General features: G+C 43.9%; 2 protein-coding genes across 3 annotated transcripts; both read left to right on the top strand.

Moving 5' to 3' along the window:
- Nucleotides 1–9,969: 9,969 nt before the first annotated feature.
- On the top strand, nt 9,970–12,649 carry marcksl1a (MARCKS-like 1a). Of its 2 annotated transcripts, XM_079752092.1 has the most exons (3): nt 9,971–10,016; nt 10,143–10,222; nt 11,265–12,649. In XM_079752092.1, the coding sequence occupies exons 2-3, from the start codon at nt 10,157–10,159 to the stop codon at nt 11,787–11,789; spliced, it is 591 nt and encodes a 196-aa protein (XP_079608218.1). In that variant the 5' UTR covers nt 9,971–10,016; nt 10,143–10,156; the 3' UTR covers nt 11,790–12,649. The 2 variants fall into 2 exon arrangements, with proteins under 2 accessions (XP_079608217.1, XP_079608218.1); XM_079752091.1 differs by having other exon boundaries at nt 9,970–10,222.
- Nucleotides 12,650–21,213: 8,564 nt separating this feature from the next.
- Nucleotides 21,214–22,001, top strand: LOC307086746 (uncharacterized protein). Its single transcript, XM_079752061.1, has 2 exons — nt 21,214–21,436; nt 21,558–22,001. Exons 1-2 carry the CDS (start codon nt 21,215–21,217, stop codon nt 21,906–21,908), a joined length of 573 nt encoding a protein of 190 aa, XP_079608187.1. The 5' UTR covers nt 21,214; the 3' UTR covers nt 21,909–22,001.
- Nucleotides 22,002–23,226: the final 1,225 nt, after the last annotated feature.

Genomic DNA, 23,226 nt, shown 5'->3' with positions numbered 1-23,226 from the left:
GAAAAAAGCATCATTTGGCAGGGGTGGGGGGGTGGGTGCGTTGGAGGGGGTTAACATGGAGGGAGACGAAGAGTGGACCACTCTCAGCTAATCCCAGTCAGGCTCCTGCGGGCATCCACCATCTCATTTCAGGTCGGCCAGAACAGACGTATAGTGTGACAGATATTGAAAGAGTGTCAGGACCCTTTCTGAGGCAGGCAGACAAGACATCGAGGGGATGTTGGAGTGATGTTAAGCTACAACAGTGCCGTCCTTGTTAAACTGGCCAGGCACTGGGATATGAGCTCCGGCAGAAAGCAATCACCTCTGCGACTATTTGGAAGATGGATATGAAAAAAGTACACTTTTTTTGCAGGCTTGATTGGCCGTCAGAGATGACAGCACCGAGCCCCACGGAGAGAACATGATGGACTGGAATAAGGAGGGGGGGGGGGGGGGGGGGGGGGGGGTTAATTCAAACAGCAGGCCTTCAACACACGTGTGACCACTGACCACATGTTGCTTACACGCCTCACTCCACTCCAGCAGAATCCTGCATTATGATTGGGTCCCACTAATCGCATTTTAAGCGTGTGCAGATTCCGGTTGATATCGCTCGTCAATGAAACTGAATCAGCCCCTTCGATTGGACGCCTGGTCAGAACGGCCGCATGGCCAGACAGTCAGCAGATATAAATTGTACCTCTCTCGCCGTGTTTGTAATAACACAGCCATACATCAGGCCCCTGAACAGTCCCAGGCACGCTGCCGTGCACCACCTTAAGCTTCCAGCGCTTCCAGTCCATGTAAGGGCTTTGAGTGTGGCTGGGGCCGTTAAAGCAGAGGGGGGGAGGTGGTGGCGGAGGTGGTGGCCGTGATGGTGGTGGAAAGGGTGACTTATGATGCTCACGGGCTCTCTCCAGTAGTGAGAGTTCTCTAGCTCTAAATGTTGTTTATGTTGGCGTCTAAATGCCATACGCGTTCGGCCCATTGAGTCTTATTGCTCCGTCTAGAGTCGAGGTGGCGTTGCCCTGAGATGACCCCCGACTGTGCAGTGATACGGCGCTTTGAGCGCACGCGCTCGCCCTCCGCTCATCAATCAACCTCACAAACGATGTGCCTGACTGAGTAGCCTAATGGGTGTGACCTAGGACTGTGACCTGGGTCTGTGTGTGGGTCTTGTTGCGTGTATGCAAATGAGCTGCTAACCACTATGTGTGTTTATGTGTGTGCGTGTGCGCGTGTGCATGCGTGTGTGTGTGTGGGTGCGTGTGTGTGTGTGTGTCTGTTTGTGTGCCTGGTTATGATAAGATACATAACAGTTGTAAAGACCCCCACACATCCTTTGATGACAGGGGAAGATGGAGGCGTTCAATTGGAGCACAGTGGGATGCTGCAGAGGTAGTGGTTGTTGCTAGGCTCAGGTTTGGCGAGTTACAGTAGTACCGCACAGGGTTTGGTAATTGCTGCAGATCATCCACACAACCTTGAAGAGGCCAGAGTCACCCAGAGCCCATTAGGAGAGAAAATTGTCCTTCACCACTTCCCAATGACATCCAAATAAATCTTCACCACAAATCCCAAGCTGACACTATGAACAGAGCATACAGAATAAAGAGAGGGGCGTAGGTAGCAAAGCCCTTTAAATCTATTACCTGTCCCAACGCCAGGGCTTTTCATGGTGTTGTGTGTGTGTGTGTGTGTGTGTGTGTGTGTGTGTGTGTGTGTGTGTGTGTGTGTGTGTGTGTGTGTGTGTGTGTGTGTGTGTGTGTGTGTGTGTGTGTGTGTGTGTGTGTGTGTGTGTGCGTGTGTGTGAGTGTGTGTGTGTGTGCTTGCACGTGCGCACTCATGCTTGCATGTGTGCACACGGATGCACCGACTAAGTGACTGCAAATGATTTTGCTCTAGGAAGGGGGTGTGAGTGTGGAGAATATATTTCATCAGCCCAATCCAGATTCGTTTTTCCTCTCCTCGTCAAACCGGGGACAGCTGGAATGCGAGCATGGGGTTGGTTCTGGTTACCTTCATTCTTAAAGATAGCCTGGAATGTGTAGGATTGAGCCCCGCTTGGACAAATGGTTAGGCACTGGAAAGCAGAGCTCTCCTATGAACAGCCACATCAAGACAAATTGTGACACCAGATAGCCTTGAAAGGTCCACATTCTCTGCCTTCCAGAATGAACTCTTAAGCATCAAGCCGGTTAGGTGGGGTTACTGAGAAATCAGGGCAGGAAGGACAGCGATCCCGTTGCAGCTGATACTCTTTTGTCAATCTGGTCCCCTTTCCGAGGTTTCAGTGTCACATGACCCTGTTACACACTTATAGGACCAGATCCTCCTGAGTCACATGACCATGTTGTTACACACTTATAGGACCAGATCCTCCTGAGTCATATGACCATGTTGTTACACACTTATAGGACCAGATCCTCCTGAGTCATATGACCATGTTGTTACACACTTATAGGACCAGATCCTCCTGAGTCACATGACCATGTTGTTACACACTTATAGGACCAGATCCTCCTGAGTCACATGACCATGTTACACAACTATAGGACCAGATCCTCCTGTGTCACATAACCATGTTACACACTTAAAGGACCAGATCCTCCCGAGTCACATGACCATGTTACACACCTATAGGACCAAATCCTCCTGAGTCACGTGACAATGTTACATGTCGCAAAGCCTAACCCCATCCAATGAAGACCAGCCAATGTCATCATATTATAGCCTTGCTTGTTTATGGAAATCACGGTTGTCAGATTGAAGCGGATTATCTCCCACACCAGGAGCTGGATTGGGCTTGATCGGCTTAATGGTGGAGTGGCCAAGCACCAGGGGCCTGGGAGGTCCACCTGACCACAACGGGTTCATCCTTCCGAAATGCCCCCCCACCCCACCCAACCCTTACTTTCCAGAAACGCCATCACCAAATCATTGCCTTAGGCCATAATCCTCATCCCCACCGACCCAAATTTCTCCATGATCGCCGCTTCTTCTGAGCTTTCTCTGGGCTGAGGTAACGAAGGTCTTCTGACTGGTATTTGTCGTTCACCGTCCTCAAGCCCGAGCCCATCACCAGGCCACCAGTGTCTGAAGGTGAATTCCAGTGCACAAGCAAAGTGTCTTGGTTTTTAACATTGTGTGACTTCTTTGTTCAGCTATGTTTTTGGTTTGTTTGCACATGTTGTGAGGCTATTCTGGGTCACACTGCTTTTTTTTTCTTCTGAAACTGACCAGGAGTGAATGTGGGCTGCGCAGTGGTTAGACCATTCGATGAAAGTGCCCAGGTTCGAATTCTGTGTATGTTGGTTGTGAGTAATGATAAGTGATCAATGATCATTGAACAATTCTGAGCAATTCCTCTGTCTTTCTATCTTTATTTCTTAATTCTTTAACTTAAGGCAGAAAATGAGGAAAGGCGCCCGGCAAATTTTTATTTCAATTGAATTTCTTTCCTTTGAGGGCGACCAGTGCACATCGGGACATGGCACGCCCTAGGCAACCGCCTATGGCCTATGCCTGTAACCGGCCCTGCCTAGAGGGCATTTCTATTCCGATATTCTTCACTGGCTGAGGGGCGCCACAAAGCTAGGTCGTAGTCGGGTGATGAAAGCTCTGAGCTGGGTGTTTTCACTGCAATGACAATCACAGCAAGCATGACAACAGCAGAAATGTGTTTTAGAGGGAATAACAAAAAATGCCCAAATAGGCCTACCACATTGAAACGCATCCAGAGCCGCAAACTGGTGGAAACATGGGAACAAGGTTCATTGTCAAATCCAATTTCTTCCTTTTTCTGCTGCAATTGTCTTGCAGGATTAACGCTCCAGGAACTATTGCAGTCAAACAATTGCAGGCCCACTCTTGGTCAGACGATCCAAAACTTATTAGTGTGAAAAGAAGGCGCCTGAGGGCTGTGGATGGCTCACCAGCCAGAGAGAGAGAGAGAGGGAGAGGGACCTTCACTACAAGGATGGGAGAGGAGGCTGATAGTTGCATACGGCCAGATAATGTTTCATGTATGGGGAGAGAGGCAGAACCTGTGATGCAGACTCGAAGACATCATATTTCCATTGTGAATCTTGTGCTGACACAGGGAATGTGTACCTGTAGAGAGTGTGTGCTACAGAGGCAGGGTAAATCCAACCATGGCATATATTCCAGAGTTCACTGTCCAATGCTGCAGGAGATGTGTCTATATCTCTTTGTATTTACAAAAAAATGACATCCCGAGTGATGGTTCCATTTTGTATCCTGAATGTCACGGAAAACCGCTCAAAATGTTTACTGTTCACTGACTGGTCACAGTGGAACAGCCATAAATAACATCTACAATAAAGCATGCAATAAAAAAGAAGACACAACCTTGAGTTATCCCATCATAATCTTTTACTTTTGTGGGCAATGCCGTTTTTAGAGCCACACAGTGAATACATGCTCATATGTATTCGTTCTCCCTCCTCTATTCCCCTGTCTGCTGTCCAAGCATTGTGACTGTGCGTAAACGTTAGGGTCAACACGATAAGAGCAGCCTAGCTAGTGTGCTTTCATTCCTTGAGGGTTAGTGTGCAGGGTCCAAATAAAATACCACAGAGTGTTTTTAAATATGAACAACGATGCTGTATTTTAATAAAAATATACTATGAAGTGTTTCAGTGACGCTGAAGGGGGAGGGCTTGCTACTCTGGCATCTGAGGCGGGGTGCGATTTTGTGAGTTCAGACCTTTAGTGAATAGTCATGGTGGATTGAGAGAGAGAGAGAGAGAGAGAGAGAGAGAGAGAGAGAGAGAGAGACACACACACACACTTGATTACCCTGACAGCTGGGGTGAGCGTGGTTGCAGTTTAAGATTCAGACATTGTAAGAAGCAGACCCTGCACCAATGCACCACCCTGTCGCCAAACACAACCCCCTGAGGTGCACCAGTGCATACACAGTCACTCAACAGACACACACACACACACACACACACACACACTTGGAGACAGTCAGACCCATGGGGATCTATGGCCCCAGTGTATAACAACAATGGGCCAGACATTGCAGCGACAAACAACCAGCATTGTGATTAGCTTAAAGCGTGCAACCCTATAGCACGACAATAACTGGTTGGGTTTATTCATGGGTCGGGGGGAATTCTACAAGGGTAATATGTATTGTCTGAGTAATGCAAACCGGCAAGCATATAGCTTCAAAAGGGCAATCGCACACTCTCCTTGTCTTTATCATGCTCTCTCTCTCTCCCTCTTACTACGGCCCATCCCCCCCAACTCAGCAGCATCCCCATCGCTCTCTCTCTGCCCATCGCCCATCCCCCACCCAGCACCGAGCCCTCTGCCTAAATCTGAATTACAATGGAGTCGGGGTGACAGGGTGGGGGAGGGGGGCGTCAGCGAATCAGAGACGAGGAGACCAAAATGTGTGGGACGGCGAGAGAGATAGAGAGAGAGAGAGACTACTTCACAGATATGCTGAATGGTTGGCAAACATAGCAGATAACGAAGAAATGTGTGTGCGTATGTGTATGTGTGTGCTTGTACATGTCAACGTATCATTAAACATAACGTAAAGTTGACCCATAAATCACACAGCAACCGTGGGGCTAAATTCACCTCTGCTCCAGTGCTGTCTCTATACAAGTAAACACATGCAACAATCTGGTCCTTATGCTGACATCTTGCAGGTCTCTCTCAAACAGGATTACGCATCATCAGCCTATTTTGCATACTGAGAGAGTACATGGTAACCTACCACCATTAAACAGAACATAAAGTTGGCCCATATCCCAGCTGTATCTGAACAGGCACACAGCAGCGATGGTGTATACAGCAGCTCCCATGTACACTGTCACAGGCCTCCACCACTGCTCTCCATATGTCAGTCTGCCTAGAGGCGGCCGTGCACTAACTGGACAGAGGAGGAGGAGGAGGTCTGTTGATGAATAAGACGATGACACACTGACCCACTAACGCAGCTATGCCGCTTGCCAGCAGGGTAAGGGAGGCCTACTACTGTAGGGCTCTGCCAGACACACATACACACACATACACGTGCATGCACATGCACGCACACACACACACAAACACACAAATGTCAACTAACAACCTACTTGCAACACACTTGATTTTGAGAAAATATGCCTGCACCTGTGTGAGGTTGGTTTTAATTTTTTTCTCCAGATTTTAGATTTTCGAATCACAGTTGCGACATACCAGTAGGAATACACATGTGAACGCCTGTGGAGTCAAATCTCATCATTCATCTCAACCCTTGTAAAAGGGCAAAGCATAACCCCCCCCCCCCCCCCCCACCATGTTTAACAACAGAGGCAAACATACGATCCAACAACTGCTTGTTGAATTTGCATATACCAGGTTATGCTGTGCTGCGCCCATCCCGAAAGCGTACCAAGAGACAGAGATAAGGAGGACTCAGGCTCACAGGGAGTGAACAGACATGGAGAGACGGAGAGAGACAGAGGGAGGGAGCGCGATAAGGCTGAGTAAGATGAAGGGCAGATAGAGGTAAGGTGGGTTGAGTGGAAGGCAGGCCATTTTCCTGCACGCATCCCGCTGTTCTGGAGAGGAAAGGAGTACAACCTCTATGGTCTGACTCCATTCCTATCAATGTAATTTCAAACAAATAATTGAGCGCTAAAACTAAAGCTGCAAGAAATACAAAAAAGAAACAGGTTCCCCTTCCTGTCTTTTCGACCAAAGAGATACAGTACCCCGCTGCACAGCCCTACAACATGGACATGCAACCCGGTTTATTGATAGATACAGTAGTTGCCATGGCAACCGGCTCCATAGTGTGCCTGCACACCCAACGATGTGGGGGGGATATCATGACTGGCCTCAGAGAATGAGAATTGTCTGCCACCTTGGCACGCGGCAAAAGAAAAGCAGTGTTGCTGCCGACGGCGGCACGTACACACTGAACACCCTCAGACCTGCAATACGGAAGATCAACCCTGCAACCTGCTAATGTCCAATCAGGGGGCCCTCTGTGAACGTTACGCCACCACGCAACCCCCTCTTCCCAAAGGGCCAGGCCATAGCTGCGGTGGTTAGAGCCGTTTTGCAGTCAATCAGCCAGTTGATCAGCGTCGTTAGCACTGCAAAAGGCCTTTTGTTGAAGGCCATGAGATCCTATTCGCGCCCATGATGACGACCACTTTACACCAGAGTCACCATAGATAAGGGTGCTTGTCAATGCAAATGGTATGTTTGTTCCCTGTTCCTTAGGATCACATGAAGGCTCGGTAAAATGTACTTTAATATGCACACCCTTACCAAAACACGTGTAGGGAGTAGCATGACTATAGCGACCTGTGTTCTTATCTCCAATCATTTATCAGCATTATTGCATAGTTCAAGCCGAAATGTTGCGGGATTTAAAAAAATCACATATCAACCGTTCCTTCCCTCCGCTGCGCTCTTTCCTCGTATGTTTCTGACCTCATGGTAGGGAGAGAGACAATGATGTCTATTGACTGGAACAGAGGGTTCATCTTATGTCAGAGTACGAAATATGGGCCACACCACAATCAGATGCATTAAGTGGCTCATGAGTGTGTGTATGTGTGTGTGTGTGTGTGACGAGCACCGTGTTAGAATGGAGAGGAATAATAAGGCAGGTCGAGGCCGGTGAAAGACCCCTAGCCACAATCAAATATTTTTCTCACAAGCAAACCAGGCCTTGAGAGTGTGACTGTGAGTGTGTGTCTTCTTGTGTGTGTGTGTGTGTGTGTGTGTGCGTGCGTGCGTGCGTGTGTGTGTGTGTGTGTGTGTGTTTGAAGAGATTGTGTGCATGCATGTCGAAGTGACTTTCCCTTTGAACAGCGAGCCTTCCCCGCAATGCTATGTTAGAGACCCAGGTTCAAATCCTGCGTGTGTTGGTTGTGAGCAATGATAAGTGATCATCTTCCCCTCAATGCTGTGGTTCTGAACATGGCGCTGCAAAGGTCAAATTAAACCCAACAAAGCTAGTGCTACCAGTTTAACGTGTTACAACCCTTTTTTTTTGAGAATGGACGAAGACATGTTGAATTGAACGCCCATGTATGGCTCGCACACAGATTTGCTAACTTATGCCAACTTAAATTAGAGCCAATGTCTACACACACCTAAACATTCAAAGGACAGAGAGGGGTAGCTGTCCTCAACACGATGTCACATGAATACGAAATAAATGAAATAAAACACAAGTTGAGGCCAACGCTACACAAACTCATCCTTCCGTCTCTTCCAATTGACCAGCTGACGTTGGAAAAAGTAGGAATTCCGACGCCTCAGGATGTGAAGAACTGCGAAGATCAGCCCATTGAAAGAGAGAGATCGTTCTCTGTGTGGCGTACGCATGCCATGCATACCATTCCTGTGACATGTGTGTGTGTGTGTGTGTGTGTGTGTGTGTGTGTGTGTGTGTGTGTGTGTGTGTGTGTGTGTGTGTGTGTGTGTGTGTGTTTCAGGGGTGTCTCTAAGAGAATAGAGGAGGAAAGTTGGGCTTATCTATCTTGATTTGCGATTTTAGATGGAGAGAAAGGAAGATAGAGAGATTATTAATTTGTGTCGGAACAGTTCTAAACCAAAAAAATTCTAAAGGGAAACAATAAATTAATGAATGAAACACGATAAACGTGAAATGGCCAGAGGGGCTTATTGTGTTCACCTCTTGTAAAATAACTTGTGCAAAATAAATGGGAAGGAACGGATGGTTCGGTCCAGATAACTAGTATTAAGAGTTATGACAGAAAAGTGCATTATTTGCCTTTGCTACACCATGCATCTGCAGGCTTTGGAATTCAAAACATCTGTTTTCTCTATTTTCACACACACACACACACACACACACACACACACACACACACACACACGCACACACACACACACACACACACACACACACACACACACACACACACACACACACACACACACACAAGACTATCTTCACCAAGACTAGTTGACAGTTTCAAAGCTAGAAACTGAACGAAGACCACCTTCGACCTCTCTATTAACGGAAACATGGTGTTCCAGTTGGGCTGGATGCTCATATAGCCTGTAGTCCTAGGATGGCATTCACGTCTGTATGACAGACTGACCATCTGTCCAGCGGATTACAACACATCATCGTCATCCGGGCACTGACTGCTTTGCTGGTCGAAGGGTTAATTGAGCGAATTTAATAACAGAAGGAGGGGCCTGCCATTTAATTAGGTTAAGGCAATGAAAATTCTTTGCAAGATCTCCCAAATACCTTGTTTTTTTTCCGCTGCAATGTCTTGTCAACAACATAATCTGAGGATTTACTAAGAAGTTGCCCAGCTGTTTCAGTAACCATGTTTCCCATGGAAAAAGAACAGCACTTGTTGTCGTTCAAAGGAAAGAACAATTTGGATCATTATAAGGTGAATCCATCTCAAAATAGTTAGTTAAGCCAAAACATATAGGCTGGGAGAAAAAATCTAAATCTTTTAAGGAAATATTATTAAACATCTGGCTGTTGGTATTGGCCATATAGCCTAGTTGAAGTTAAGCAACAGTCTTTGGAGTTTATAAGTGGACTATGCCTACAAGTAAGGTACAGGCTACTTTGGTAAACGTCGCACATTCTGTGTTTGATCGGCTTTTTGTTGCAATGACAGGCAAGGGAGGCAAAGAGAGAGGCAGAGAGAGAAGCAGAGAGAGAGAGATATGGGTTGTGTGTGTGTGTGTGTGTGTGTGTGTGTGTGTGTGTGTGTGTGTGTGTGTGTGTGTGTGTGTGTGTGTGTGTGTGTGTGTGTGTGTGTGTGTGTGTGTGTGTGTGTGTGTGTGTGTGTGTGTGTGTTTGTGTGTGTGTGGGGGGGGGTCCCACCCACAATTGCAGATTGGACAAATGCTTACTGCCACGCCCATAGGTGGAGACTCCGGTCGATTTTCAGGCGCGGTTGAAATACTCACACTTGTACCCCCGACATTCTTTAATTCGAGCCCAGCCGCTGTGAGCTTCGCATCTCCGGAGAGGAACTGTTTACTTTGCAAACGTAAGGAAAGCGTTCCGTTTGGATTTTTGCTTTGACAAGACCTTATCATCCCTGTGCTGGATTTTTAAATTGAACCGCCATTGTGGTTTTTCATTTTCGATTTTCATTTTGTTAAAAACAAAAAAGAACCTTAAAGGAAAATGGGAGGCCAGTCGTCAAAGGGTGGAGTAGCTGTGGAGCCCGCTGCTGCCAAAACTAATGGCCAGGTGAGTAATCTAAGGTTAATGTTTGCTCCATTCACATGGAGCCCCACGCCCACATACCGGTCCTCTGTTCATCTCTCGCCGAAATAGGTCAGGCGTAGACATCAAGTTGTATATTTCAACATGCGTGTAAATCCACCAAAAACACCTGTTTGTTGGAAAATTCGGTTAATTGTGTCCGACAATTAGGCTATAATCCGCATAACTCAAATGTCTCAACAATGGGACGTATTCACCATTATGTGGGTCGATAGGCTACTTCTTATTCTTATACTATACATTTATGTTAGTGACCGAAAAATTGCAATGCGAGGCAATTCATGCATATTCTTTAATGCATCGCACAGTCGTAGCTCTCTTTCGTTGAACAAAGGTGGTGCAGATGCGGTCATGCTTTGGAAGCATTTTGCTGAGCTGCAAACAAAGCGTGCACGAACCACTACTCTGAAATCATCTTTCTTTAAACTTTTAAGAGATCCATTACGTTTCACAACGTAATGGATCTCGATGTCCTTATAATTGGACAAATTATTCCCTCGTTTCTATCAAAATCCTTAGACGATAGCCCACGGTCTTAATTAATGTTCATACAGAAACTTTGCATAGTCGTCTGATTTGCAGATATATTTAAGTTATAACGCTTAAAGCCGAAAGTGCAGTTTCCACAATCAAGTCGTATCATCTGTTAACTGTAGTTGTTGGGGTACGACAGCCTAAAAATGAATCCCAGTACTGGCGTAGCCCAGAGAATAACGTGCAGGTTTTAAGGGATCTCTTTGTTTTAAAACTGCCTGCTGTAGCGTCTCTTCACGTGACATGACTGCCCCCAAGTGTTAGAAAATAGTATTGCAATCAGCTGTTGAACTCTGCTGTCGAAGCTGTTGCATTCTTGGCTTCACTAACGCCGACCACAACCACTCAGCAGATACACATAAAGGCGTCATTAGGAAATAAACTAACTCTCCCCCTGAACACCACCATGTCACCCTTGACCAGTAATTATATTGTACTATGTTCATATATTAAACGTCTCTTATTTTCCTAGGAGAACGGACATGTGAAGACCAATGGCGAGGTCTCGGCCAAGCCCGGCGAAGCGGTGGCGGACGGCAACGGGACAGCCGAGCCGGCCAAGGAGGGCGAGGCGGTGAGCGCCGGCGACGCCATAGAGCCGGCTCCTGCGGCGGAGGGCGAGGCAGCCAAGACGGAGGGCGAGGCGGCCAAGGAGGGCAAGAAGAAGAAGAAGTTCTCCCTGAAGAACTCCTTCAAGTTCAAGGGCATCTCGCTGAAGAAGACCAAGAAGAGCAGCGAGGAGGCCAAGGAGGAGGCGGCCTCCCCCACTGCGGAGGACAAGCCGGAGGAGAACGGCCACGCGGCCAAGGAGACCAAAGAGGAGACGCCGGCCGCCGAGGCTAAGGCGGAAGAGGCGGCGTCACCCGAGGCAGAGGCCAAGGTCGTGGATGAGGCCCCGCCCACGGAGGCAGCGCCAGCCGCCGTCGCGGAGGAGGAGGCCGCCGCCACCCCTGCCGCCGAGGTCACGACACCCGAGGGAGAGGCCAAGGCTGAGTGACCGCGCCCGTCCACGGCACCACCACTGACTTTCCAAGATAAAAAATATATAAATATATATATGAGAGACTCGTGCCACGTTCTTAACAAGTTATAAACAAAACTACAGAAGAAGACGACAAAGGATATAACACGTTTGCTGATTCAACCACCAGGTCACTGCCTTTTATTAGTTCTTCGACAAACGGGATCTCACCGGGCCCTCTCATGACGAAAGTGATGGCTTGTGTCGCCCCCTACTGGTACACACATGAACTGGCGTATGGGGAAGGTAATGGATTGGATGTGTGATCAGGATTACTGACTTATTTTCCCCAATTCATGGAGAAGCATCCTTCTAAAAGCGTGGCAGCCCTATAGCATTTTTCTTTTTGAGATAAACCTTTTTGACAACGGTTATGGAGCAGGGCAGACCATCTCCTTTACTCGAAATGACTGTCTCACGGACACATAAACCTTTCAAATGATCTTATTAATTTTTAGAATTCAACATTCCTATGTTTTACCCCAAATTTTGCAAGTATTTTGTGCTGTATAGAAAAGTGAAAAAAAGGAGGGGCAGTTGGATACAGCTATGTCTCGTTCGTGCATTTTACATTTTTAAATTTTGGTTCTTTTCAGGCTAAAAAGCATTGAAGCTTCAGGCCTGGAACACATTCTAGCTTCCTGCAGTGTTCACATTTCAGAGTTTATGATGACGGGGCAAGGGTTGTATACAAGATGGGAGCTTTTTATCTGCAATTTGTCTCTGTAAATATGTTTTGGCCAATATTTTTGGTTTTCTTTCATTTAGCTATTGTTGAAAATGTCAATGGTTTTATTGTAACTTTTAATAAGGGTAAATAAATGCTTGATCCCCTCTGTCTGTGTTATGTCTCATGATTTTCCTTTGAGAAATAATCTGATATAATGGTACGCATTGACTGTGAACAGGCTGAAAAAGTCAAAGTCTGTCTATAATTTACTTTGATAGGGCTAAGCAATATTTAAATATCACTGTTTATCTTTCAGTATCTTAGTCATGCCAAGGATATTGAACTATTGCAGTTAAGCATCAAACTTGTTACAAGAGTAGGACGACTTTAAGATCAAGAAGAAGATTGGTCCAAATATTTTTAACCAAGTTTCAGCGGTAGATCAAAAGCCAAATAATCCAGTGTTTTCAGCTAGAGAATTTACTGGCTATTCTCTAGAGAAAAGTGTATAGTCTAAGAGGCCCGTGGGAATATTTATACAAAAATATCTAATACTTGCTATTACCTATAAACAATGTTGAAGATGTCTGGCTCTTCTCAGATCGGTCCCAAACAGCCGCATAAGCATCATGAGCAGTTGCCTAACCTTTAACTGTATTTCTTGCAAGTAGCTTTTGATAAAGCCTATCTAGCCCTATCTAAAAAGATCTAAAGTTTTGTTTAAAGAAAAACACTTATTCAGAAAGGCTATGTCCCATGATAAGATGAGATAAATTGTATTACTTAATTCGGATGTCACAGCAGGATGGGTAAAGGAAACTAAAATATAAATGAATAATACAAAATAAATAACTCCATGCAAATGACTACAATATATATTTAAGCAATATGTAGCGGTATAATTAAAATGTACTCACAGAATGCCTTAAGAGGGTTGGCTGTCTGGTGCAGAAAACTATTGATCTATAAATGATCTGTCTAATTTTTCAAAAGCCAATGATAGACTTAATTCACTGTGGTGTATTAACTGACTAATTGGGGTTGGTTCATTTCAGCAAAGCAACAGAAAATGCAGTCTCTTGTACTCCCTAGCGTTGGAAAGAGTGCTTTTGTTTTTTAATCCATGTTTTGTTTCTTTTTTGGGCCTTTTATGGTATGAAGAAAACCCATACAAGGAACAGAGTTTCTTTATTTATATAGATATACTCCTAGTAATGCAAAATTACAGAGATATTCAATTCTCTTTGACATTTGGATCTTTCTTAGAGATTGTGTATAATGCACTTTTTGTTTTGAGTTGATGAACATGAAATACAAATGCTTCACATCTCGACAATGAAATATGTGATTAGAGAACATCTGCACATTTTTTAAAAGTACTTTAATTAAAGAATAGAATGCAAGAATACATGTTCAATTATACGTAGAGAACAACTGCTGGGGCATTTGCATATTTGACTCATTTTAAAGGAATTTTCTGCTCGTAGGCAAGGCAAAAAGAAGTTTAAAACCAATTTACTTGGTAATTGTACAAGTTTATTGTACACTGACCTTTCAAAGGTTTCCATTTTAATAGTAGGCCATATGAAGTTCTATTAGTTTTTTGGGCGATTTATGAATTGTTCTGAAATGCCCTCTGGTGTTAATCTGCATGGCAGTTTCTGTTACGTTACCCAAGATCCTAAATAGTGAGTTAATTAGAGAGTGTGTGGTTTCATTACCAAATACTCTCCAATACTTCAGAATGATTTCAAACCTATTTGATATCCAATCGATCACACCGAATGATTTCACACCTATTTAATATCCGATTGATCACACCGACTGCAGAAAATTAGGAGCAAATTTGAATGTTCTATTTCTGACATTTAACGAAATGCAAGAAACTTCCTATGTTACATGAAAAACCATGGAATATCATGCATGGGAACGCTTGCAAGTAAGCTATGTTAAAGATAACGAAAAATGGGGTGTCCACAATGAAACCATTTGCGAATGGGCAAATCGATTCTCTTCTGAAAAGTGAATTAAGCATAACTAAACCAACAATCAAGACGAAACGGGATGCCATTCATGACCTTTGAATGCTATTAAAACAGAAGCAGTTAAAAGTGTTTTTGTTTAAACAAGACTTCAGAATTTAAAATAAATCACAATGTAGTCATGCCTTGGTAATCTGCTACTCTAAATTGTGTGTGTATGGCGTGACAGCTATCTCGCAGAGCCTCTTCTCTGGCATCCAATTGGAAGAGGGTGGATGCTTGGAGAAGAATGACACATTAAGTCATTAAGGATAATTTGGAGAGCAAATTTGCCCCCCAAAATGGAAGTCCATATAGTCAGCTTTCAAACCTGTCAAGTCTCAAGTCACTGTGTGTGCGACATAAGTATGACTCGAGTCAAGTCCAAGTGGAAAACAAGAGTCTGCATCTCTGGTGAAGAGCCAAGAGTAGGCTAGGCAGTTACTTTCCACAGCTTCAAGGCACTGAGAATCAACCTTCAAGAGAGCCTAGTTTGAACAAATCAGAGTGAAGCAAAACACGTTCACATCATCATAATTACAAGACATGTGAGTGACGTCCATGCACAGTGTTTTGTACAGAAGTAGAAATTGCAGTGAGAAGGACCTTGATAAGTTACATGAGGGGACATGGCACAACTCCCAACAGAACCAATCATCTGACTGATGATATGTACTATCTACTAATAAAACTTTCTAAGTCAATTGCGTGTGATGTTAATATTTATTATATACATTTTTTCATCATTTTATGTCATGCCATTAAGATTGATTTCAACAGATTATAGTCATCCCAGGCAAGTTTAGACTGTTCCTCCATGGGACCAGTTTTCTGTGCATTGGTTCTACATATAATTATTCATCTTTCCACTGTCTGCACAAGCACACAATGCTGTGCTTATAATCCCTGTATTATTTGAAACGCTACCATGCAAGAATCTATATGAAACAGATTTTTATTATAGCCAGACTATAATAACAGACTATTGATCAGACCTTAAGAAATATAGTAAATGCATCATCAACATTTTCAGCAACCTGTATGCATTCTTTATCTTCGTGTCTCTGTCATCATTTTGGGTTGGTTTAAGCAAAGACAGGTTTAATGTTGTGTAATTAAGTAAAAAAGGACGCACTGTTCTATTTCCTTGTTGCACCTTTAAATGTGCTGAATATCTAATGACCACCCGATGGCGCCAGAGTAGAGCGCTTTGTTGTCATGTGCTCATGCATTACAGACAGGCGCTTAATACATGTAGAAAGACATGTCTTCCATGTCTTATAAAGAAATAAATAAATATATATACATGTATACATATATATATTTGATTATCTAGCTACATGCGTTCGATTATTAGAATGCATTGTTTTGTGTGGCTTTCAGTCACTGCATTCCAATACAAGGCATTAGTGATTAGCCTATTAACCCTGTCCTGTGACATGTTGTCATCACAAATGGGATTGTCTAGATGTATGATGGGCATGGCTAGGTAATCTAACCAGTTGGTACCAGTCCAGTGGGCAGTCTGGTAGACTGATCTATCCAGCAAACATTTGTCTGGACACCCCCACTTTTGATGTCACAGGGCAGGGCAGGGCAGACCAGCAGACTTTAATTTGCCTTTAGCAAAGGTGCACTAGTTCACCTGAAGATCCTGCCTCTCTCTCTCTCTGGCCCATACATTTTTACCGTTGATTTTTCGTAAAATCTTTATATAAAGATTTTTAAGCCTGGAACCAAGCCAATCGTTCACCAGGGTAGTCACGACCCTAAAACGTTTGATTCTGGGCAAAAAATAATTTGGAAAACGGAAGAAAAGGCAAAGGTACAAGACTGTTCATTATTTATCTTTAACTAGGCTACAATATTGTGGCTAGCAGCACGGGAATGACTACACACTCGAACACGAAAACACACAAAATACCCCCCCCACACCTACGACTACTTCGGTGAGGGTGCTTGTAACTGCCGCACATTGGCAGTTTGTTTAATTTGTTAACCTCACGTTTTTTTTGTTCCTACTGTTTATAATGGCATTGGGGCGGAACTAATTGCCGCCGACATATGTTTCCTACACCACACCTTTTAGCGACGTACCTTGCCAAACTGCGCGAAAGAAGCAGAACCTTTTACGGTGCTAGAAGTTAAAGTTGAAAGCTAAAGGCACTTAAAGAAGAAGAAAAACTATAGACAAGGAAGAAGCATACAAAAAGATTCCCTCCTTAAGTAGTCAGCAGTGGACGAGGTATGTCTATCTTTTATTTATGTATATGAAGAACGTGAACGATTGTATTGTGTTGCATTCCATTGTAGGTTGGTGCATGATGGTTATTTGCATACGATGTGAAGTTGTGAATATGTATATGTAAGTTAAGTTTGTAAATGTACAAGTTAATATTGGGTTGCGGACTGTATGTGAGTTGTGTTTTTTGGTGTAAATGTAACACCTGTTGTGCTGCTGAAAAAACAGACATTTGCATATTGTCAATTGTATTTATTTATTTGAATTTTTCTCTTTAAACCCAGTTTTCTAACAAAGACCTCGGGCCTCGTGTGTACTACTTGGGAGCTACATAGAGAACTCAACTGCTTTGCATGAGTAGCCGAGGAAGACGCAACCAGACGGCAGCGGCCATCTCCATGTGGCTTGTGTATTTTCTACCACCGTCAACGCAAGAAGAGCAAGCCCACAGGACGGATAAGGTGCCCATAGCGTGAACTTTGCGGCAACCAGTGTGCACTTAAGTGTTTTGCACAAGAGACTGAGATAATTTGTGCTTTTTTCAGAAGTTTATTTAAACCAAAGGACTTTAAGTACACAAGAGACCGAAACTTTATTTTCATTTTCATATTACAAGTTGATGTTTACTTACCCTTTCTTATTTAATTTAATTGAAGTGCATTGATACTCACATTGTGTTGATATTGAGATTGTGTATATTGGTGGTTACACTGTAAAAATGATGTTAAACCAATAACACTAAATTAAGAGACAATTGTATAACTGAATTTAAAAGTGTTTTGCTGTTACTTAGCAAGTGTTTAATGTATCTGTATCTTATCTTTGCAAGAGGAAATATCTTAATTTGTTTATTTTTCACTCGGAGTGATTTAAGTTAAATACAGCTGTAAACAAATACCTCAAAAATATTGTAAGCTTCCCTGAACTTAGCTTAGTAATTAACTCAGTGGTCAAGTTAACGATTATATTGAATTCAAACCAAACTAAAGTAACCCAAGTAATATGTCAGAGTTTGAGCTAGCCCCTGAGAGTGACGAAGAAGGTGTCAGTGATGATGACATGAAGAAGCGCTGCACAGAAGCACAACCACAAATGACCAAAGGCATTGAAGCTGATATCCCCACTACCTCACAAGAGCCACAAGGAAGCCAAAGAGACACAAGGAAGCTAAATTGACAAGGGCCAAGAACTGCACGATGAGCAAGTAAAAATGTTGCACATCGTTTCAGCGTGAGCTACGAGAAGTGGAAGACTATCATTGATGACGCCAAAGGTACGCTGAGTACAGGGTTCCCGCGGGGTCTTTTAAAGTCTTAAAAGCATTGAATTCATGAATTTGGAAATAATAACTTCAAAAGATTTGAAAAAGTCTTGAATTTTGATATGTGTCTTAAAAAATCTGTAGTATAACTTCTCCGTATCGCATTCTCCTCAAAAGTTTCATTTCGTCAACCACTTATTTTGATTAAATAACGTAGCTTAACCCATTTGTACCGGCTGCTGCGCGGCGCAACATTGTATCTACTAGATACAATGTTGCGCCGCGCAGCAGCCGGTACAAATGGGCTAAATGAGTGGCGGTGTCACACCAAATGTATTACACTGGTTGAAGCCGGAAGACAAAAATGTTTTCGCGGCTTTTTGCACCGTTTGCAAAAAAATTATTCAGCTTGGTACCATGGGCGTGAAGGCTTTAGAGTCTCATGCCAAGTCGTCCAAGCACATTTATTCTTTGAAAGGGAAGGATCAAACTCCTTCCATCGCCGTAGTGTTTCCTGCTAGCGTTAGCCAGCCAGCTGTTGTGCCTGAATCAGAAGCAGATAACCAGCCAACAGCTAGCACTAGCAGTGATACAGCAGCCCCTCCAGTTACGACCGCTAGAGTGGATCTGCGCACATCTTTTGGGTCCACACCAACTATGAAGGCAGAGGTGTTGTGGACTCTTAATACCATCTCCAAACACCAGTCTTACAATGGTAATGAGAGTATTTCAGAGCTGTTCAAATGCATGTTCGCAGATTCCGACATCGCTACCACATTTACTTGTGGTCCCGACAAAACGGCGTACATAGCCAAGTTTGGTTTAGCTGTCCATATAAAAGAGGAACTGGTGTCCAAAGTCAACAACTCGCCGTTCGTTCTGATGTTCGATGAGAGCCTCAACGAGACTACGAAAAAGAAACAGCTGGATGTGCATGTCCGCTTCTGGGACGAGGGACAGGTTCAGTCCAGATATCTGGGCTCCCAGTTTATGGGACATTCCACTGCACAAGATCTGCCGTCACATCTCAAAGTAAGCATAACCCTTTTTACTCTAATTTCCTTAACAATATTTATCTTTGTGTTTATGTACTTGGCAGACGCTTTTGTCCAAAGCAAATGCATATAAAATACATAAACAATCACTATAAAAATTCTAATCACTTAAGGAAAGAATGTTGTTAATACAAGTAAATGCATAAATGTCAATACAAATAATAATTTAAGGAAAGAATGTTGTTAGTACAAGAAGAATACATAAATGGTTGTCTGTAAGGTCCCTAATCAGTCCTTTTTCATAGCGCAGATGCACAGGTGACCAGATGTGTCATGTAGGCCTACTCAAAAAATGTTGGAATTGATTCAGTCTTCATTTTTATTTTTTTTGCTCTGTTGAAATTCTAAAACGTCACTGACCCAAGTATACAAGTGTGCATTATAGTGTGTGAGTGAGAGTGTGAGTGTGTCTAACAATATGTGCTGCTCATCTAGTCCTCTTATTTTGAGTAATGAAATGCAGCCCTTTTTTCGGGAATGTATGGACAAACTGAACCTCAGGAACTTGGTGTCCATTTCAATGGATGGGCCCAGTGTGAATTGGAAACTCTTCGACCTTTTCCAGAAAGATCAAGCTGAGCAGTACGGAGGTGAGGAGTTTATAATGCTATTACTGTGTGTGTGGGTGAGTGTGTTTGTGATCCATTAGTAATTATAAAAATGCATTTTATTTGTAGTGCACTTAACATCGAATAAACAATTTCAAAGCTCTACAGAGAATTTGGTTTCTAATATCAAGTTTGCATTGAAACCTTTAGGTGTTCAGCTCGTTTGTGTGGGGAGCTGTGGCCTACACACGCTACACATCGCATTCAAGTGTGGGTTCACTGCATGGCAGCTGGACAAGTTGCTGAGAGCAATGCACACATTGTTTCACAATGTGCCTGCCAGGAGAGAGGATTTCATCACCGTAACCAAGCCCAGTGTGTTCCCTCTGTCTGTCTGTGCCCGTCGTTGGGTAGAAAACCTTCCGGTTGTGGAGAGAGCCCTGGCAGTCTGGCCATCACTTCTCCTGTACAGGAAAGCTGTGAAAACAAAGACTCCCGAACCCTGGAACAGGTAGGCCCTTCTTAAATGCTGTGAATAGGTCTGTGACTGTGTCCTAACCCTGGTGGTGGTGTGGCCTTGTCATAGTTTTTGTAATATATGGCTAAGTTGAAATGTCCTGCCTCTCTGTCTGTCTGTCTCTTTCTCAGCATCATATGACACAGTTGCAGCAGCCATAAAGGATTCACTCATCTTGGCCAAATTGCAGTTCTACGCAGCACTTGCCAGGACCTTCACTCCCTTCCTGAAAAAATATCAGACAGATGAGCCTGTGCTCCCATTCCTCCCCAAAAACCTGTCCGAGTTGATGATGGTAATAATTTACTTAACGTTATAATTAACCACTGATTGGGCTCAATTGATCTATTATGACAAATGGGGTTTGTGGTTAGGATGTGTAAAAAATAGTGGCTACATTGTGCATCATCATTTTTGTGTTTGTCTGTTGACAGTCTACTCAGACGCTTCATAAAGAGAGAAGTCCTCCACGATATCACTGCCCTGCAGCTGACCAAACTGGATGTCACAGACAAGACCATCTGGCTCAGCCCACAAGACATCAGCATTGGTCTAGGTGCAGAGTCAGTCCTTAAGGTAGTGTGATGTTTTCAAAAGATCATTTTACAAATGGTTAGGGTGAACCAGGTCACTGAAGACATGTTCTATATTCATGGCTAATATCTCTCTCGAGCATCAAAGGTGCAGAGCTCAGGGTGCTAGAGTTCAAGAGAGTGCATGCAGGGGCTGTGTAACATGATCAAGAAAGTGCAGGACAAGAGCCCCCTCAAGTATCTGACTGTTAGGCAGATGGTGTGCCTGGATCCGTCAGTACTGTATAGAGAACCAGAAAGAGGCAGGAATCACATGAAAGGGCTGGTTCAAAGGTTTCTCCAGGACAAACAGCTTACTGATACTTCTTCGGGTAAGAATAAGAGAGGCAAATTATAGGCTACACATGAATTTATCCTCAATCTGATTAGCTGGTAATGCCCAATGATTTATCAATGTTTTTCTCTATTTTCTCATTTGTTTTGTCATAGGGGATGTCTTTTGCAGCAGTTTGACAGTCTCCTGCCGGAGTGAGGACTTCCTCTCCTTTCGACCCATGCAGAAGAGGCTGGACATCTTCCTGAACAGCGCCATGGAGCCTTATCCAGAGCTGTGGGCCTTCTGCAAAAAGCTGCTCATCCTCTCCCACGGCCAAGCTACAGTTGAACGTGGATTCTCCATCAATAAAGAGGCGGAGTCAGATAACTTGGAGGAGGATACTGTGGTCACACGGAGACTGGTGTGTGACTACATCATACAACATGGAGGTGTTACCAAGGTAAGATGATCCCTGTCTGGACTAGTAATATGCTGTTGACTTAAAAGTTGACAGAATCAACATAGCTGGTCTCTTGAGTTTGTCACTGAATCTGGTTCTCTTTTCCCAACCCGATACCCAGGTTCCACTCAGTAAACCGCTACTGGCAAGTGTAGCAAGGACAAGGTATCGTACCCATCTGGAGACCAAAAGAAAGAACAGGGAGGCAAAAGACCAGGCTCTCAAGAGGAGGGAGGCAGAGGACTGTCTTGAGGAGCTGAAGGTTAAGAGGAGACGCGTACAGGAGGTGTCTGAGTGTCTGGCTAGGGATGCGGACAGGATGGCTGAGGAGGCTGAAGCGAAGGCAGGGAGCAAGATGACTGGCCTGATCACGAGGTCAAACATCCTGCGAAGAGGCCATAAGGAGAAGTTGGCTGAACTGGCTCTCCTTGATAAAGAGATCACTGCTAAGAGTGCAGAGCTTAGGAGTTGACTGTGTGATCTTTATTTTATTGTTGATTTTCATTGTTTATTGTTCAGGAGTCTCTCCACTCTCCATATTCCCAGCATGGAATAAGTAGCTAGCTAACGTAACCAATGTTAAAAAAACAACTTGACTGTGTTAGTCAAACTTTTTTGTGTCTGCTGAAATTTTCTTTGATTTTTCACACCTGTTTGGCTTGTTTGTGGTCCATAATGCTTTACACAGTCCACATTTTCACATTTGTTTGAGAAATGAATGAACAAATTTTGAACAAACTTTGGTGGTAGGTCTGTGAAATAGGCTGTGAAATAGGTATTAAGTTTTTATATAAGTGGTCTTAAAAAGACTTGAATTTGACCTGAAGAAACCTGTAGAAACCCTGTGAGTAGTCAATGCTCAAACGACCTGCTGCATGAACACATGATAAGGTCAGCAATGCTTCAAAGAATCTTAATGATGTTTATGAAGAGCTAAGACACATCGACATTCAAGACTATGATACACGTCGCAGAGTAGACACCTGTGAAGCAGTAACAAAGAAGATAATCAAAACTGCAAGAGGTTATCTAAAAACTGAAAAGGGTAAATGTCAAGTGGATGAACAAGGTGTTAAAGAGACAGGATCTGTGAGCAAGTCTACAGCCTCAGATAAGATGAGCATTAAATCTCACTGCACCATGTCCTCGAATTTCTCTGCCCAATGCTCTCAAAGTAGCCCAAAAATCACGTCCAGACGTTCAAGTCAGTCTTCTTCACACAGGCAATACGCCGCTGCTGAAGCTGCTGCCAATGAAGCCGAATTTCAAGTTCTGGTCGAAAAGGAACGACATATCGAAGAACTTGAAAACCTTGAAGCTGAAGAATCAGGAAGAGGGTTCTCGAAGCTGAAGAATAAGAGGAAGAGGGTTCTAGAAGCCGAAGAATCAGAGAGGAAGAGGGATCTCGAAGTTGAAGAATCAGAGAGGAAGAGGGTTCTAGAGGCCAGGGTTCTGCGCTCCTTCATCGCTATTCGTGGAATGGTACGGCAAATAAGATGTGATAGAGGGACAAACTTCGTTGGTGCAAGGCATGAGTTTGAAGCATTGAGAGAGATGGATCAAGAGGAGCTCAACAAACTGGGATGCGAGTTCATCATGAACACCCCAGCTTCAAGTCACATGAGTGGTGTCTGGGAAAGACAAATCTGCACCTCAGGAGTGTTTTGATGTCTATTCTAGAACAGTCAGCCAAACAAATTGACTGTTCCTCTCTACGAACGTTCTTATATGAAGCCATGGCGATCGTGAACAGTTGACCTTTGACTACTGATAACCTGAATGATTCATCA

This window comes from Pollachius pollachius, assembly GCF_949987615.1.
Source record: "Pollachius pollachius genome assembly, chromosome: 15".
NCBI lineage: Eukaryota > Metazoa > Chordata > Actinopteri > Gadiformes > Gadidae > Pollachius > Pollachius pollachius.
This window is presented reverse-complemented; position numbering and strand designations above follow the sequence as displayed.

What these genes read in the sequence shown, in the direction of transcription:
- marcksl1a (XM_079752091.1), top strand. Translation starts at nt 10,157, where the DNA reads ATGGGAGGCCAGTCGTCAAAGGGTGGAGTAGCTGTGGAGCCCGCTGCT. An exon ending in CTGCCAAAACTAATGGCCAG is followed by an intron (nt 10,223 to 11,264) that starts GTGAGTAATCTA and finishes TTATTTTCCTAG; the next exon opens with GAGAACGGACATGTGAAGAC.
- LOC307086746 (XM_079752061.1), top strand. Translation starts at nt 21,215, where the DNA reads ATGCAGAAGAGGCTGGACATCTTCCTGAACAGCGCCATGGAGCCTTAT. An exon ending in AACATGGAGGTGTTACCAAG is followed by an intron (nt 21,437 to 21,557) that starts GTAAGATGATCC and finishes CCCGATACCCAG; the next exon opens with GTTCCACTCAGTAAACCGCT.